At 44.5% G+C, this 14,242-nt stretch overlaps 1 protein-coding gene across 1 annotated transcript in view; it reads left to right on the plus strand.

The window, feature by feature from the left end:
* SLC16A10 (solute carrier family 16 member 10) overlaps positions 1–14,242 on the plus strand; it is a 369,749-nt gene that overhangs the window by 297,225 nt on the left and 58,282 nt on the right. Inside the window, exon 4 of the mRNA XM_085612135.1 lies at positions 1,692–1,835. Within this exon, the coding sequence (XP_085468261.1) occupies positions 1,692–1,835 (144 nt within the window). The remainder of the gene's footprint in view (positions 1–1,691; positions 1,836–14,242) is intronic.

Below are 14,242 nucleotides of genomic sequence, written 5' to 3' on the forward strand. Positions count from 1 at the left end.
TCTGAAATCTATGATGGTGCAAGTTATACTTATGCAGGTTACCTATAACTGGGGAATTTCCCTGGATTTTTAACGGTAGTGGCTTTTCAGTAAATTTCTAAGGTTTTTTGTGCTTTAGAGCAGCAATCTCTTGTAATAGTACCTGGGATTCATTTGCTCATTTTAGAAACCTAGATGAGGACTGCCACCCCAACCTTGTTCTACGCTAAGGATCACGTTCAACCATCAATCTGGTCTAATGCAGTAAGGGAGTTTATTTAACGTAAAAATATTTTACTTTTCCCTATAATTTACTACAGTAACACTCCACTGTTGGGTGGAGATATCCCTATGGTGAACTACAGAAACATTTTTCAAGTTTATTACACTTTATAATGAATGTGTAAAACTATTTTATGTTAACTATTAACATAAAATAATTATATACATTTTTTAAATGGAAAACAAAATGCAAAACACTACAGTACCATTAATAACATGTTTGAATAAATTATTTAATTAATTTAAATATATTAATTTAAATAAAACATATTTTCTGAAGTTTAAATTAAAAAAGAAGATCCCACCTAAAAGTAAAAAACATTTTTTATTACACATTATTAATTATCAAAATGATGTATAGAAGTAATTATACTGTAATAAAACATTAATGCCATCTTCATTTTTTTATTAAATGTTTTAATTAAAATATTTTGTAATTAAATACTAAATATGTATCATTTTTAGATATTTGTAAACATGAACTTATATTTTTAACTATTTTAAATAATACAATTCAATTTAACATGATTTTCCATGGGGTTTTATAGTGAAGTTCCTCCCTCCATTATGTTCTATGGGAGGGAGTTTTAGTATCAGTAGTTGTTCATGTGTGGTACTGGACATACTACTATTATTTTTTTATGGTAGTAACTTACACTTATACATTAGGCTCCACTCCCTTTTTCAGGGGATGGAGACATGTAAGTCTACAGTTTTAATAACTTTACATTCTGATTCGGTGAATAGCCAAAAGCAGTAAAGTTACTCAAAAGTAAAACAGCCTACACATATAAATTACTCATGAGTGTAAGTCACCTTTGCGGATAGCCCCTACCTCATTGCAGCACATTTTTCTAAAACATGTGCCGACATGTCATCACTAGACTCATTGACTAGGTTATCACACGTACCCTAGTCGATATTGTTATTTATCAGCTGTGATATTTATCACACCAGTTAAATAATGATCCCCAGAATATTGTTATTTATCAGCTGTGATAAAGGTCATAAAAAACACAGGCCCACTACGAATGAAGGCCAGTGGCGGAACAAAGGCCCCCACAGCTCCAGAAGTGCGTGGGTGCCCCCATGCCCCAAGAGCCCCCTCTGGCAGGTCCTTGGCCAGAGAGCTCTGGACTGGGTCCAGAGCATGGGGGGGGGGGCATGCATGTACTTTGCAGGAGGGCCCCCTCAAGTTTTGTTACGCCACTGATGAAGGCCTAATAGCACATCACTATTAGCTAAGTCCATAATGTTGATTAACACTCGTGTATTTGTACTAGCATACTTTACTGAAGTAAATTCCAACACTAGTGTAATGTTAATTGAAAGATTTTTGTTATAAATTTGTAAGGTAAAGTGAATATGTTTTATACGTATACAGAATATTTCCATTTATATAAAACTCTTCCTTGCTCCTTTCTCCTCAGCTGAGTCACGTGAAAGAAAGGATAGGTTCAGATGTGAACGAGGAGGTCCTTCTACTGTGCCTTGGCATCACTTCCGGGGTCGGCAGGCTGCTGTTCGGCAGAATTGCGGACTACATCCCAGGTGTCAAAAAAGTATACCTGCAGGTGAGCTTCCAGATTGTAATTTAACAGGGAAGGCTTGTTTTATCTACTTCTGCAAGGTGTGTATATTTTTGGTGGGCACAGAATGCAAATAAAACTGGGGCAGATTTTGAAAAAAATACACCCAACGCAGTGCAACACCTAAAGAGGCTGCACTGCATTGCCTGACAGCGAGGGAGCATAAGAGCGCCATATTTTCAAAGATATGGCTCTCTCCTCCCCTCTCCCCTGCACCAGGATTGATTTCAGCTGCTGAGTGCCACGCACACACTTTACCGCCATAGCGCTAGAGTGCGTGTGAGTCTAGCATAGGTTTTGTACAGGAAGGGTACCCTTCCTGTACAAAATTCATGCCTAGACAAGTTTTAAAGCTTTTCCCACTTTGTATGTGTGCTGCACAGTGCAACACGCATGGAAAGTCGTAAAAGAAATGAGAAATAAAAACATTTTTCCAGCCTCCTTTGAAGTGGCGTTAACTTTTGGCGCTAAACCCTGTCTACAATTCTTTGTAGATAGGGTTTTGCGTCAAAAGGCATGGGTGGTTAAATGGGAACGCCCATGTACCACCCATGTAACGTCCCCTTGGCGCTAAGTAACGCAAAGCTTTGTTCTACTTTAAGGGTACTTTGAAGCACGAAACATGTTTTGCACTGGAATGTAAATTCCCCCAAAAACATTTTGTACTGGTTATCGACACTTTTGTGACGCTAACCGAGTGCAAAATGTTTGAAAATCTACCCCTCTGTTTTCCTATACTTGACAGCCTTTGAAGTGCCAAAAGCAGTGCACGTGCCTGCATCGATGTCACTAGCACGTTACTTCAGTGTCACGGGGCCCTCTCCGTCAGTAATTGGGGTGAAAATAGTTTTGCTGAAGCTTAGTTCAAAGATTTGTCATTTCAGTCCGAAGTCAGATAAACTGCGTGAAAAAGTCTCGCCTCACAGGAAGCTGTGTCACCTAAAGGAAGGATGCTGTTTGCACGTGGCACAAAAATACTCAAACGGCTGCAGAAAGGAAAGCGGAAACATAATTCAATAGGCATGCAAAAAACAAAAAAACTGGTATGCTGCGGCCAGCGGTAGCCTCAGATACAACGTAGGCAAAAAAGTCGTGCGCTGGTTAACCGTGCGTTTTCACTATCCAAGGGCGACGGTACAGTGCACGTGGAAAGATTGTCATCCACATGCAAATGCATTGCCACCACGATTACGCTGAAATTAATTAAAAAATATGTAATATATATTTATACTTTTTACATATTAATCTCATAGTGATTCTGAAGTTATCTAGAGTTAAAGATGTCTTTCGTGCAGCTCTGCCCTGTCAAATGAACATCAAAAGTCCATACTGCATTGGCCAGAATCTCCATCCAGAAGTAAAACTAAAGTGTCTGTGAAAATATTTGTCTCTTTATTATTCAGATGACTGATGAAGGTGTCTATTCTATTATGGGGTAACTACAGGTTAAAATTGACACCATGCTGATGCAGCTTGTCACAGGGGCATGCCACAAAACGTTGGTCCTCCAAATAAAAGTCCGAAACCCGCAGTTTCTGACCAGCATAGCTGCGTCTGGACACAGTGGGGTCCCCTGACCGGACTAGGACCTTAAACCACAGGAGCAAGAGAAGTGTGTTTTACACATGAACGTCAACTCACCAAAATTCCAGGGGTAGCGGAAGTAGCATGCACACAGTTGACCTTAATGACATTACAGGAAGTGACATCATAGGACATATAACCCCAAATCTGACCAGACATGACGTCATATGACCGTAACCCTAGTAAAACTATGATATTTGACATTGCGAAGGTCCATATTAGCCGCGTCTCCTTCTTGCTTGGGGGCTTTTGGTGTTTTGCCTCGCACTCTGGAACACAAGTCCCACTGAGCCTTGCGCACAGACGGGCATAAGAAGCCAGCAGCAGCCCGCGGCGGTTGTAGCTACGTTTCCTTCTTGCTTGGGGGCTTTTGATGTTTTGCCTCGCACTCAGGACCACAACTCCCACGGAGCCTTGCGTGCGGAGGCGCATAAGATGCCAGCAGCAGCCCGCAGCATGGGACGTGCCAGGGCAAAGCCCTGGCCAAGGGCAGGCCCGTCCACGCCCATCCGAGCCCGGAAGAGGCTTGGCTGGGCCCCCTATCCAACATTTTGCATCTGACCAAACGTATTTGCCCCTTCTGCTGTTTTGTTTTAAATTTATGATGGGAAAGCAAAAAGGTCCTATGGAAAGAACGGGTGGTGGGTTTGTAGGAACATTGGATGCATTTTTGTCTAGAGTAGCTAGCGTTCTCACCCACGAAATTGAACTGACGCAGAGACACCTGTCAATGGAACCACTTCTTCTTCCCTTGGGGTCTCCTGCAGGGATAATGCAGGAGGTCCTGCGAAATGCCCATTCCCCCACCTGACATCGGGTGACAAACCACCGGGGCAACAGGAATCGCCACTGGGAACTAATGACCCGTCCGACATAACTGGAAGGGACTCAGAAACCTTAGCTCCCACTACTTCTCTAAGTGATCTTCTTAACGATCCCCCTGCAAAACGGCGTAGGGCTGCCGCGATTAACAAGCCCAAGCAAACTAAACCTACTCGCGCCTCCAAACCTATTGGTGCATACCACAAAGCCTCCACACTGAGTCAGACAACATCAGTAGCTTTTCAAACTGGAAATACACTATCCCCACAAGGCCCATTTACTGAAGAATTATGGGCAAAAGTAACTAAAAGGTTTATGACACTGTTGGACTATATCCTGACTAGGTTAACACAGATTGAACAACAACTGGTCGGTCTTGAACCACTCAACATAACCACCCGGTCTCTGAGTGAGCCCCCCAGAGTGCAACATTTGTGTATTCCTGCAGACTCAATTCCAGTACATCATAGTGAGCCCCGAACCTTAATAAATCCATCAATGCCGGGTAATACCATTAGCCCTGCTATACGGATTTGTGGACTGCATTCTGAATCCAGCGGACATGCAAATGCTCAGCCGGAGGCTCCAATTATATCACCTTAAGTACTAAGGGATACATTCCTACAGGCATCTATAGTAAGGGAGGACCCAAGGGCACATCATCAGAAAACAGGAACACGAGATCCCAAGTCCCTCCCTGCAGATGACCATTCCCTACCAGTTCTCCATCTCCCACCTGAAGTCTGTCCTCTGGTACTGGTTTTGGCCAACGTATCCCCACTCCGGGGCACCCCGCACGATCTACGATGCAGTTAATGGACAAATCGTTACATTGGCTCTCCCACAGTCTTATGAACTCAGGAATACGGAATCACCAGCTGGCCAATAAGATCAGCATGGCTAGGAGAGTGGGGTGGGTGGGGAATTCACCAAAGACCACTGCGGGGGACTGCGTTGTGATAAATTTTGATAGCACATATGTGGGTCATCGCCTCCTGGATAACCTCTACAGGTCCCCACTTACAAGTACCCAAATCATCCCTTTACCATGGGAGCATTTTTATAATCATGCTTTACTTTCTGGAGAAGGAAAGAGTGGTAGGCTAAGGGCAGGTCCTCTATTTATGAAACATGTAGGGGGCCCGACTATCCCACAGGGGGTAAGGTTACAAAGTAGATTTGGCCCCCTTTCTGCAATCATGTGATTGACTACCATCACCCATTGGGAGAATAGATACAGCAGCTAGTTCACCATATGGCCCGCATGTAACCCCCATAGCTCCTACGCCGCAGGGCATAGTGGATAAAAATAGGACTACCCTTGCATCCTGGAATGTGGTTGGCATTGCCTTGAAGGTAGGTAATGATCAATGGTACAATTTATGGCAATCCTTGGAGATCATATGCGTCCAGGAAACATGGACTAAGGAGCTGGTTTTCTTTCCTGGTTTTCGCACCTTCCATACTCCTGCAGTTCCCTCAATGTCAGGCAGAGTGAAGGGGGGTCTACTAACCTTGATATCGAACACCTTTTCCCCACAAATAAGGCAGGTCGGCTCCCCAAATATACATTTTCAGCTTTTCCATCTTGAGCCCAGAAATGAAGGTTCTAATTAACTTCTATAATAATGAATTTGGGAGGAATATGAAGAAAGTGGTAGAAGATTTAAACAGGGAGCTAAGGAAAATTAAGTTATGTAAAAAAAAGGGTCCTTCCCACATCATTTGGGTGGGGAACTTTAATATTCACCTTTGTAAACATAATGAGTCTAAGGTGGGTGGTTTAGTTGTCTCCCAGGATAACCCCCTCATAAATTTCGCTTATAACGAATATGTTGATAGCCTGAATAACTTCCTATATTCAAGCAATTTGGGAATAATTAATAACACAAAAGCAGGACATATCGGTAAAACATTCAGGAGGGGCAGACAGGAGTCAACAATTGACTGTATCTTAGTTTCCTCTATAATAAGCGGAAAAGTGGACCACTTAGACAACCTGTTTACCTGTTATAGTGACCATGCCATTTTATTCATTTCTTTAAATTTTCCCTGTAAAGGGGATACACATCAACAGGTAGCAGATAACATAGTGTTAAGTAGGAAAAATAGTTATCAGTCAAAATGGGCACAGGTTGAGCAGCTGAACCTAGGCCATGAAGTAATAGCCCAAGCAAGGGAAGATATTTTACATTGCCTGGTGGAGGGGACTTCTCCCTCCCTTTTAGTTACCCAGTTTACAGTACTCCTAATGAAATTAAAACTGGCGATAACTCATTCCAAGCCTGTAAGTCCTAATCAAACCAAAGGATGGTTCGATCATGCATGCTCCATAGCAAGAAGTGCTCTTATTAAGGCCATAAAAGCCCACCATAAAGACCCAGTAGAGAAAGAAAAAATTCCTACGTAGTAATTACAATCATGCCAGGAAAAGAAGAGAAAAGGAGATTAGAGAAAAGGCCTGGAACGATGTAGAACAAGCTGCTGTCTTGGGCAGCAGCAGGGAGTTCTGGAGAGTCATAAATGCCCCTTATTTTAAAGATTCGAAGGATCCTTTCCTGGACTCACATGTAGATGAGGATGCATGGGAGGGATACTTCGAAAGTATTTTTGGCCTCAGCACTTTTCCTGCTTTAATACCTACTGAGACACCCTTATCACCACATGACAGGCTCAGATTCTCTCCAACAGAAGTTAGAGGAGGGCCGGAGTCATGCGCTCCAGGAACGGCTTCGAGCCCGGATGGGATCCCAATCGATCTCTTCCAGCAGAACTGTGACATGTGGGTCCCTTTATTAACAAATGTTTTTAACAGTATAGTAACAGAAGGTCCTCCATCATCTTGGAACAAAAGTGTAATTGTCCCCATTTATAAGAAAGGGCATAGGGGCATTTCTAAGAATTACCGTCCAATTTCCCTTCTGGATACATCTGCGAAGCTCAATGGCCGGCTTCTTTTAACCAGATTGGAGGACTGGGTTGAAGAAAATAATATACTGATGAGGATGCAATATGGATTCCAGAAGGGAAAGGGGACAGCGGACCAATGCCTAAATTTGTCACTCTGTTTAGAAAAATATACCAAAGTGAAGGGGGGGAGAATCTACATGACGTTTATGAACCTGCCGGCGGCCTTTGATTGTGTCTCCCACCATAAGTTGTGGCCAATGTTGAAGGGGATGATGGTTGATCCCCTGATAATCCACTTTATTCACCAGCTATACGCCAACGCTACTGCCTGTGTTCGGTATGGCGCAAATGGGGAATGTACACGCTCATTTAAGATCAAGAGGGGGGTCAGGCAGGGTTGTGTCCTCTGCCCGTTACTTTTTTCCATCTACACAAACGGGGTGGAGGCCGCCTTGACTGGCTCACCCCTGGACATGCCTACATTTGATAACATCCCCCCTTCAATACTGGCGTATGCTGACGATGCGGTCCTAATCGCGAGGACAGGGGTAGCTTTACAAGCTCTTATAAAATCATATGCCTCATTTATGGCTTCATTAGACCTCAGAGTAAATGAAACAAAGTCATTTGTCATCATAGCGGGAGCCAAAAGAGGAGCAAAACCCCCCACACCTCCACCTGCCTCAAAAAAAATTGAAGTGTGGACGATTAAGTGGTAGATTCCTTTCCATATTTGGGGGTCTTGTTTGATAAGGACCACTCCTGGAAAAACCTGGTGGCGATAAGAGCACAAGGAATGGTAAGGAGCCTTCAGGTTATTAAGGGCTTTGCAAGGAAGTTGGGAGCCAGCTCTCTAGATATGATTGAAAATATTAACCAAGCTAAAACAAAGGCCGTGGCAATATATGGGGCGGGAGTTTGGGGTTTGCCAAATTCGGATCAGCTTCAGAGGATAGAAGATAACTTTTTCAAAAATATGGCCTCTTTACCCCATTGACTCTCAAACTACATTTTACACCTCGAATTGGGGCTACCCCATTTGCTCGACACTATCAGAATGGCCCCAATCCTGCTGTTGCTTTCGATTTGGCAGAAGTCCACAGTCAATTTAACGCAACGCATAATTGCCAGCTGCATGAAATTGGACCACTACAACAGGATTGGTTGGCTGAGTTATGTAGAGGCTGAACTGACTGCAATTGGACAGGGCAACTTGTTTAGAGACCCCTTATTGTGTAGGAAGCAGTAGCGGCCCGTGGAGGGAGTTCCACGGGGCGATGGGGCAGGGCGGGAGAGGGGCAGGGTGGGGCGTAGTAAACTCCGGCTCACTGCCGACCGGAGTAATGTAAATAAATAAATAAATAAAACGAATGTGATTGCGCGCGCTGAAGCAAGAAGGAAGTTAACTCAGGGAGACAAGGGAAGCATTTTAAAGCATTATTGCTAAATACCCGATCGTTGCAAAAACATGAGGCACAGATACATGACCTTCTACTAGATAAGAGCCCTGACGGCCTGTTCCTCACCGAAACATGGCTGTCTAACTCCTCAAATCCCACCATTGCATCTGTCATTCCCTCAGGCTATAAAATCATTAGGAGAGAGTGTTTGGTCAGGAAAGGTGGTGGGGTCAGTATTGTTTTCGATCCAGTGGAAGGCGCAGAATGCCTGGGTTTCCGCTGTACTCTTTCACTGCACCAATGCATTGCCAGGGTGCTGATCTATAGACCACCGGACGCATCTAGCAACATCATCAGGGCCCTACAGGAATGTATTACACCCCTTGCCCTCAGATATAAACACCTCCTCATCTTGGGGGACCTGAACCTACATATGGATAAGCCTTCGGATCCTCATGTGACTGCCTTGTCAGAAATAATGGCAGCCTGTAATCTAATTCCTCTCATCTCGGTTCCTACACACAAGTTGGGACATTTATTAGATCAAATTTTCTGTAATACGGAACTGGAAACAGACCCTTCAATCCCCTTGACCTGGTTGGATCACTTCCTGGTTAACTTTTAAATATCAGACACATGGAAGTATGTCCCAGCTGGGAAGAAAGTGGCTGAATATAACTACAGAGCCCTCAATAAAATATCTCTGCCATCTCTTCAGAAGGCGCTTGACTCCTCTGCCCTTTCCTTCGCAGACAATCCCGCAGTGGACGCTTGTGCTTTAGATTCATGGCTCAGGACGAACATCGATACGGGGCACCTCGGACCTCACGCACGTCAAGGAGGATAGGTCACACTACTCCCTGGTTCAGTAAATCCTTGAGAGTCAGCAAAAGCAAATGCAAAAGCCATAAGAAAGTGGTGCAATCCCTATCTCTCGGAGGATATGATTATCTATAAGGCAGCTTTAAAATCACATTATAAAATGGTAAAAGTGGCTAAGATAAGCTATCTGCAGACCAAAATTGTGACCACTAATAACAAGGGAAGGATATTTTTAGTATTGTTAAGTCCTTTACGGCTCCTAAGGCAGCTAGTAAGGAAGCCCCGCTAACGGCAGATTGGACGAGCCAGGTGGCCCGTTCCTTTCACGTAAAGATAATGTTGATCCATCAGTCCTTCTCTGCGGAGATGGGGGAGGACATGCTTTCACCTCGCATCTATGAGGAAACAATCAGGCCTCATCCTCCCCCGGTACTCGCGCAATGGCCACCATTATTACACTGCCCTGCCATTATATCTGAGGATTCACTTGCATACCTTATGGGCCTCAAGTCAGGATCTTCAGCAGATGCATGCCCAGCCAAATTATTACCTGCCCTAGCATCCACCATAAACCAACCAGTCAATAAGGTGCTGAACTCCTGTCTTGCAACGGGCATTGTTCCACCACTCAGGCAGCAGGCAAAAATCCTGCCACTCCTTAAAAAAAAACACAAATGCGGACTCAAACGTTTCCACGAATTATAGGCCTATCTCCCTCCTCCTGGCCTTCTCCAAAGTGTTGGAAAAACATGTTAATAAAGTGATCATGGAGTACGCGGAGAATCACAATTTCTTTCATCCCCACTCAAACTTGTTTTTTGGGCAAATTATAGTACGGAAACAGTGCTGCTGGAGGTGATGGAACATCTCAAAGAAAAGCTAGATCAGGGGGGCAGAGCGATTCTCATACTACTTGATTTGTCAGCAGCGTTCGACATGTGATGCTCCTTGACAGACTGAGGAACATGGGCATCGGAGGTGGGGCACTAGCCTGGATAACATATTATCTGGAAGATAGAGAAAAGGTAATTTGGTCTCCCCGTTTTCAGCCCCCTTGCCCAGTATGCAGGCAGGAGTCCCCCAGGGCTCTTCCCTGAGTCCAACTCTTTTTAATTTATACATGTCGCCCCTAGCACCCATGGTGGAGGCATATGGCGCCAAGTTAAATGGCTGAAGGATAACCAGGTCAAGTATAACCCTGATAAATCAGAGATTGTTATCTTCGGCCAGCCTTCTGTGAGCAATTGGAGCCAATGGTGGCCGGAGGAACTTTCCCCCCGCTAGCATTGCCCAATCCACAGTTAGGAATCTATGCGCTCCCAAGTTCAGGCTTCGGTGGGCATCTGTTTCGGCTTATTCCGTATGCTGAAAAAAATCCTCTCGCTTCTCCCACTGGTCCCCAGGAAGACAGTGGTTCAGGTGCTGGTTGCGTCTAGACTAGACTGTGCCAATGTCCTTTACCTGGGTCTACCGGACTACCTCCTTCAGCGCCTTCAGGTGGTACAAAATTCAGCGCCTAGGGCGATTCTCAAATTGAAACCTAGTGCTCATATGGACCCCCCCATCTCAAGGGCTTACACTGGCTTCCAGTGAGGGAACGGATAAAATTCAAGGCCATGGTAATCTTCTTTAAAGCCGTCCATGGTAAGGGTGCCGGTTACCTTAGGAGGCGTGCCTGCCGCTACGCACCTACCAGAGCACAAAGATCATCCTCTGCTGGCTTTGCCTGCATCCCTAAGGCATGCTTGGCATTCAGGGTGGTACATTTTTCAGCCTCCTGGATGCTTATCCTTGGAACAAACTTCCGGCGGCTCTGAGAGCATTCACTGATCTGACCAACTTTAATAAACTACTGAAAACATGGCTTTTTAAGAGCTAAGTCGTCCACGGGGCAGCCATGTGTGAACCTTTAGCGCCAGGACACTCCTGTAGGAGTAGCTGTGTACTTTACAAGTACCGGTCATTCATTCATTCATTTACCACCTCTGAGGACAATGGTCACAAAAGCAGAGTCAGGGTCGGAATCTAAGGGTGGCCCCTAAATGATGTCTGAGGTTTTAAACCCCTTGCATGAAATCCCCAAATACTGCTACCCATCACAATGAATTAAGTAATCTCACTGTTGATTTTCGTTTCACAGTAAGCATGTCATTTTTATGTGCTTTGGCAGGAGTGGAACATTCCATTTATAGGAAAAGTCTTTATGAAACTTAGTGTGCTTAGGGGAATATGTGCAATCTTGTCTGCTTTGTTAGGAGAAAGACAGTAGCTTTTCTTGTAGGCCTCGACAAATCAACTCACCTACTCACTATGGCAAGTCAGATTTTATCAAGGCGGACTATATTTAGAGCCTACTCACCCCTTCTGGTGAGCTGACAAGCAAAGTGGTGTTCTGCTCACTCACTAAGTGAATGAACATAAAGAAGCCTTTGAATCTTGTTTTTATCTTGTCACATGTATTCTATGCTCAGAGAGAGAGGCCAAAAGTCAGTTTACAACTACAATTACTTTTCTTTCTCTAACTGCAAAATTCTAGGATTTTGTAAAGTGAATTGTCTGACAAACGTACTGTGCAAAAAGCGTAAAATGAAAGGTTGTAGGATCTCATGTTTTATTCTAACACACATTTAAAAAGCTAAAAAGTGAACTGTACAAACAATTAAAAATACATTTCAGTAGTTATGAAAGCCCTAGTTTTGCAATTCTGTGCGATGAAAAAAATATTTTAATAGGTTGAAAACAAATTGGAATACTTTATTTGGTGATGTGCAAAAGATAAATATGTTTGCTGAAACCCAATTTCCACAAATTCTTGTTTTTACACAATATAGTGTTTATAAGTAAAACTGCATGCCAGTGGAAACGTTTTTGGCCATTTCAATGGAAAATGTCCTGTCAGTAAATTGCAGTGCATTACCACCTCAAACTTTAGTAATATATTTATTAAAAGTGAGTTTGTAAAGATGAACTGAGAAACATTCCTCCCCCCGCCCTGATCGCAATGCTATTAGTGAACTAAGAGGCAATTAAATGGCTCATGTGTACCCATATGATGATGCATTGAGCAAACGTTTAGGCCTTTAAATCAAACCAAATAGGTGTGTGTTGCACAGCAGGAATGCTGAACTCACATAACGGAAAGTGCTCTCATATGTGCTAATGGAGAAAAAGGTGGCTCTGCAAAATAAAATATTTGCCTAGGATGACATAATGAGACCCGTTTACAGGTCAAGTACATTACAGTTAGGTCAAGTAGATTATTCAAGTTATTAGACCTGCAGGCATAGTAACATTTTTATGATTTTCCGAGCCCTGTCTTGCTGTGTATTGTTGGACAGAGGGGTGTGGGTAGCATGATAGGAGATGGACTTTTATTCTGGTTACAGTAAGAGGTCGTAATTTGTGGCCAATCTTTTTGCAACCAGAATCCTACTTTGCATACCAACCAATGTAGTAATAGGTCCATATGCAAAATGAGGAATTGGCGTGGGTTGTAGTGCAACTTACCTAATTGATACTAATTAGATTGGTCACAAATTACACCTCGCTCTGGTTGGCCACCATCACAGGGATGGTAGCCTGCAAGGTGAGAGTGAGAATGTGTATTTCTTCCTGCATGCAATGGGAGCAGTAAAGTTTGCATATGACTGTGAGGATTCAACAGATAAATGTTAAGATTTCAAGAAGGTGTGGTTGCAGGATCAATCAATCAATCAGGGGCTTTTAAAGCATGCTACTCCCCAATGAGGGTCTCAAGGCGCGGGGGGATGTGCCGCTCTGGGTCAGCCGAAAAGCAAGGTCTTGAGGCTCATTCTGAAGGTGTGCAGGGTAGGGTAGCATCTGATGTTAACAGGGAGCTCGTTCCAGGCCTTGGCTATGACGTAGGAGAAGGCTCTTCCACCTGCTCCAGTTCTGCGGATGCGCGGGGTCTCTGTTAGGGCGAGGTCGGAGGAGCGGAGGTTTCTGTTGGGCACGTGGAAGGAGATTCTTTCATTGAGGTATTTGGGTCCGATGTTGAGGAGGGATTTGGAGGCACAGGTGAGTAGCTTGAAGGTTACTATCTTCCCGACGGGGAGCCAGTGGAGGTTTCACAGGTGTTGGGTCATGTGCTCTTGTCGTGGGGTGCCGAGGACAAGTCTGGCGGCGGTGTTCTGGATGTTCTGGAGTTTGTGTAGCAGAGATTTGTTGATTCCAGCATCGAGGGCGTGTCCGTAGTCCAGTCTGCTAGTTATGAGCGCATGGGTGACGGTCTTTCTGGATTCGAGAGGGATCCACTTGAAGGTCTTGCAGAGGATGCTGAGGGAGTTGAAACAGGTGGAGGTGACGGCATTGATCTGGCGAGTCATGGTGAGGGAGGAGTCCAGAATGATGCAGAGGTTCTGGGCGTGGTCCATCGGGGTGGGTTTCGGAGAATGGAGGGCCAACCAGGTGTTGTCCCAAGCGGTGGGGGAGGGTTCAAGGACTAGGATCTCTGTCTTATCCGAGATGAGCTTTAGGCAGCTGTTGCTCATCCAGGCTGTGATGTCTTTAATTCCTTTTTGGAAGCTGAGTCTGGTGTCTTAGGGGTTCTTCGTGAGGGAGAGGATGAGCTGGGTGTCATCGGCGTAGGATACTATGCTGAGCCCATGCTGTCTGACGGTGGTGAGGAAGGCCATGTAGATGATGAAGAGTGTGGGGCTGAGCAATGATCCTTGGGTACTCTGCAGTTGATGATCTTTGGGTACTCTGCAGTTGATCTCTGTGGGCTCGGAGAGGAAGGGTGGGAGTCTGATCCTTTGGATTCTGCCGGCGAGGAAGGATCGTATCCAGTTGAGGGCGGTTCCCCATTTGACAGCGTCGTGGAGTCTGGCTGCA

Source organism: Triturus cristatus, chromosome 6, assembly GCF_964204655.1.
Source record: "Triturus cristatus chromosome 6, aTriCri1.1, whole genome shotgun sequence".
NCBI lineage: Eukaryota > Metazoa > Chordata > Amphibia > Caudata > Salamandridae > Triturus > Triturus cristatus.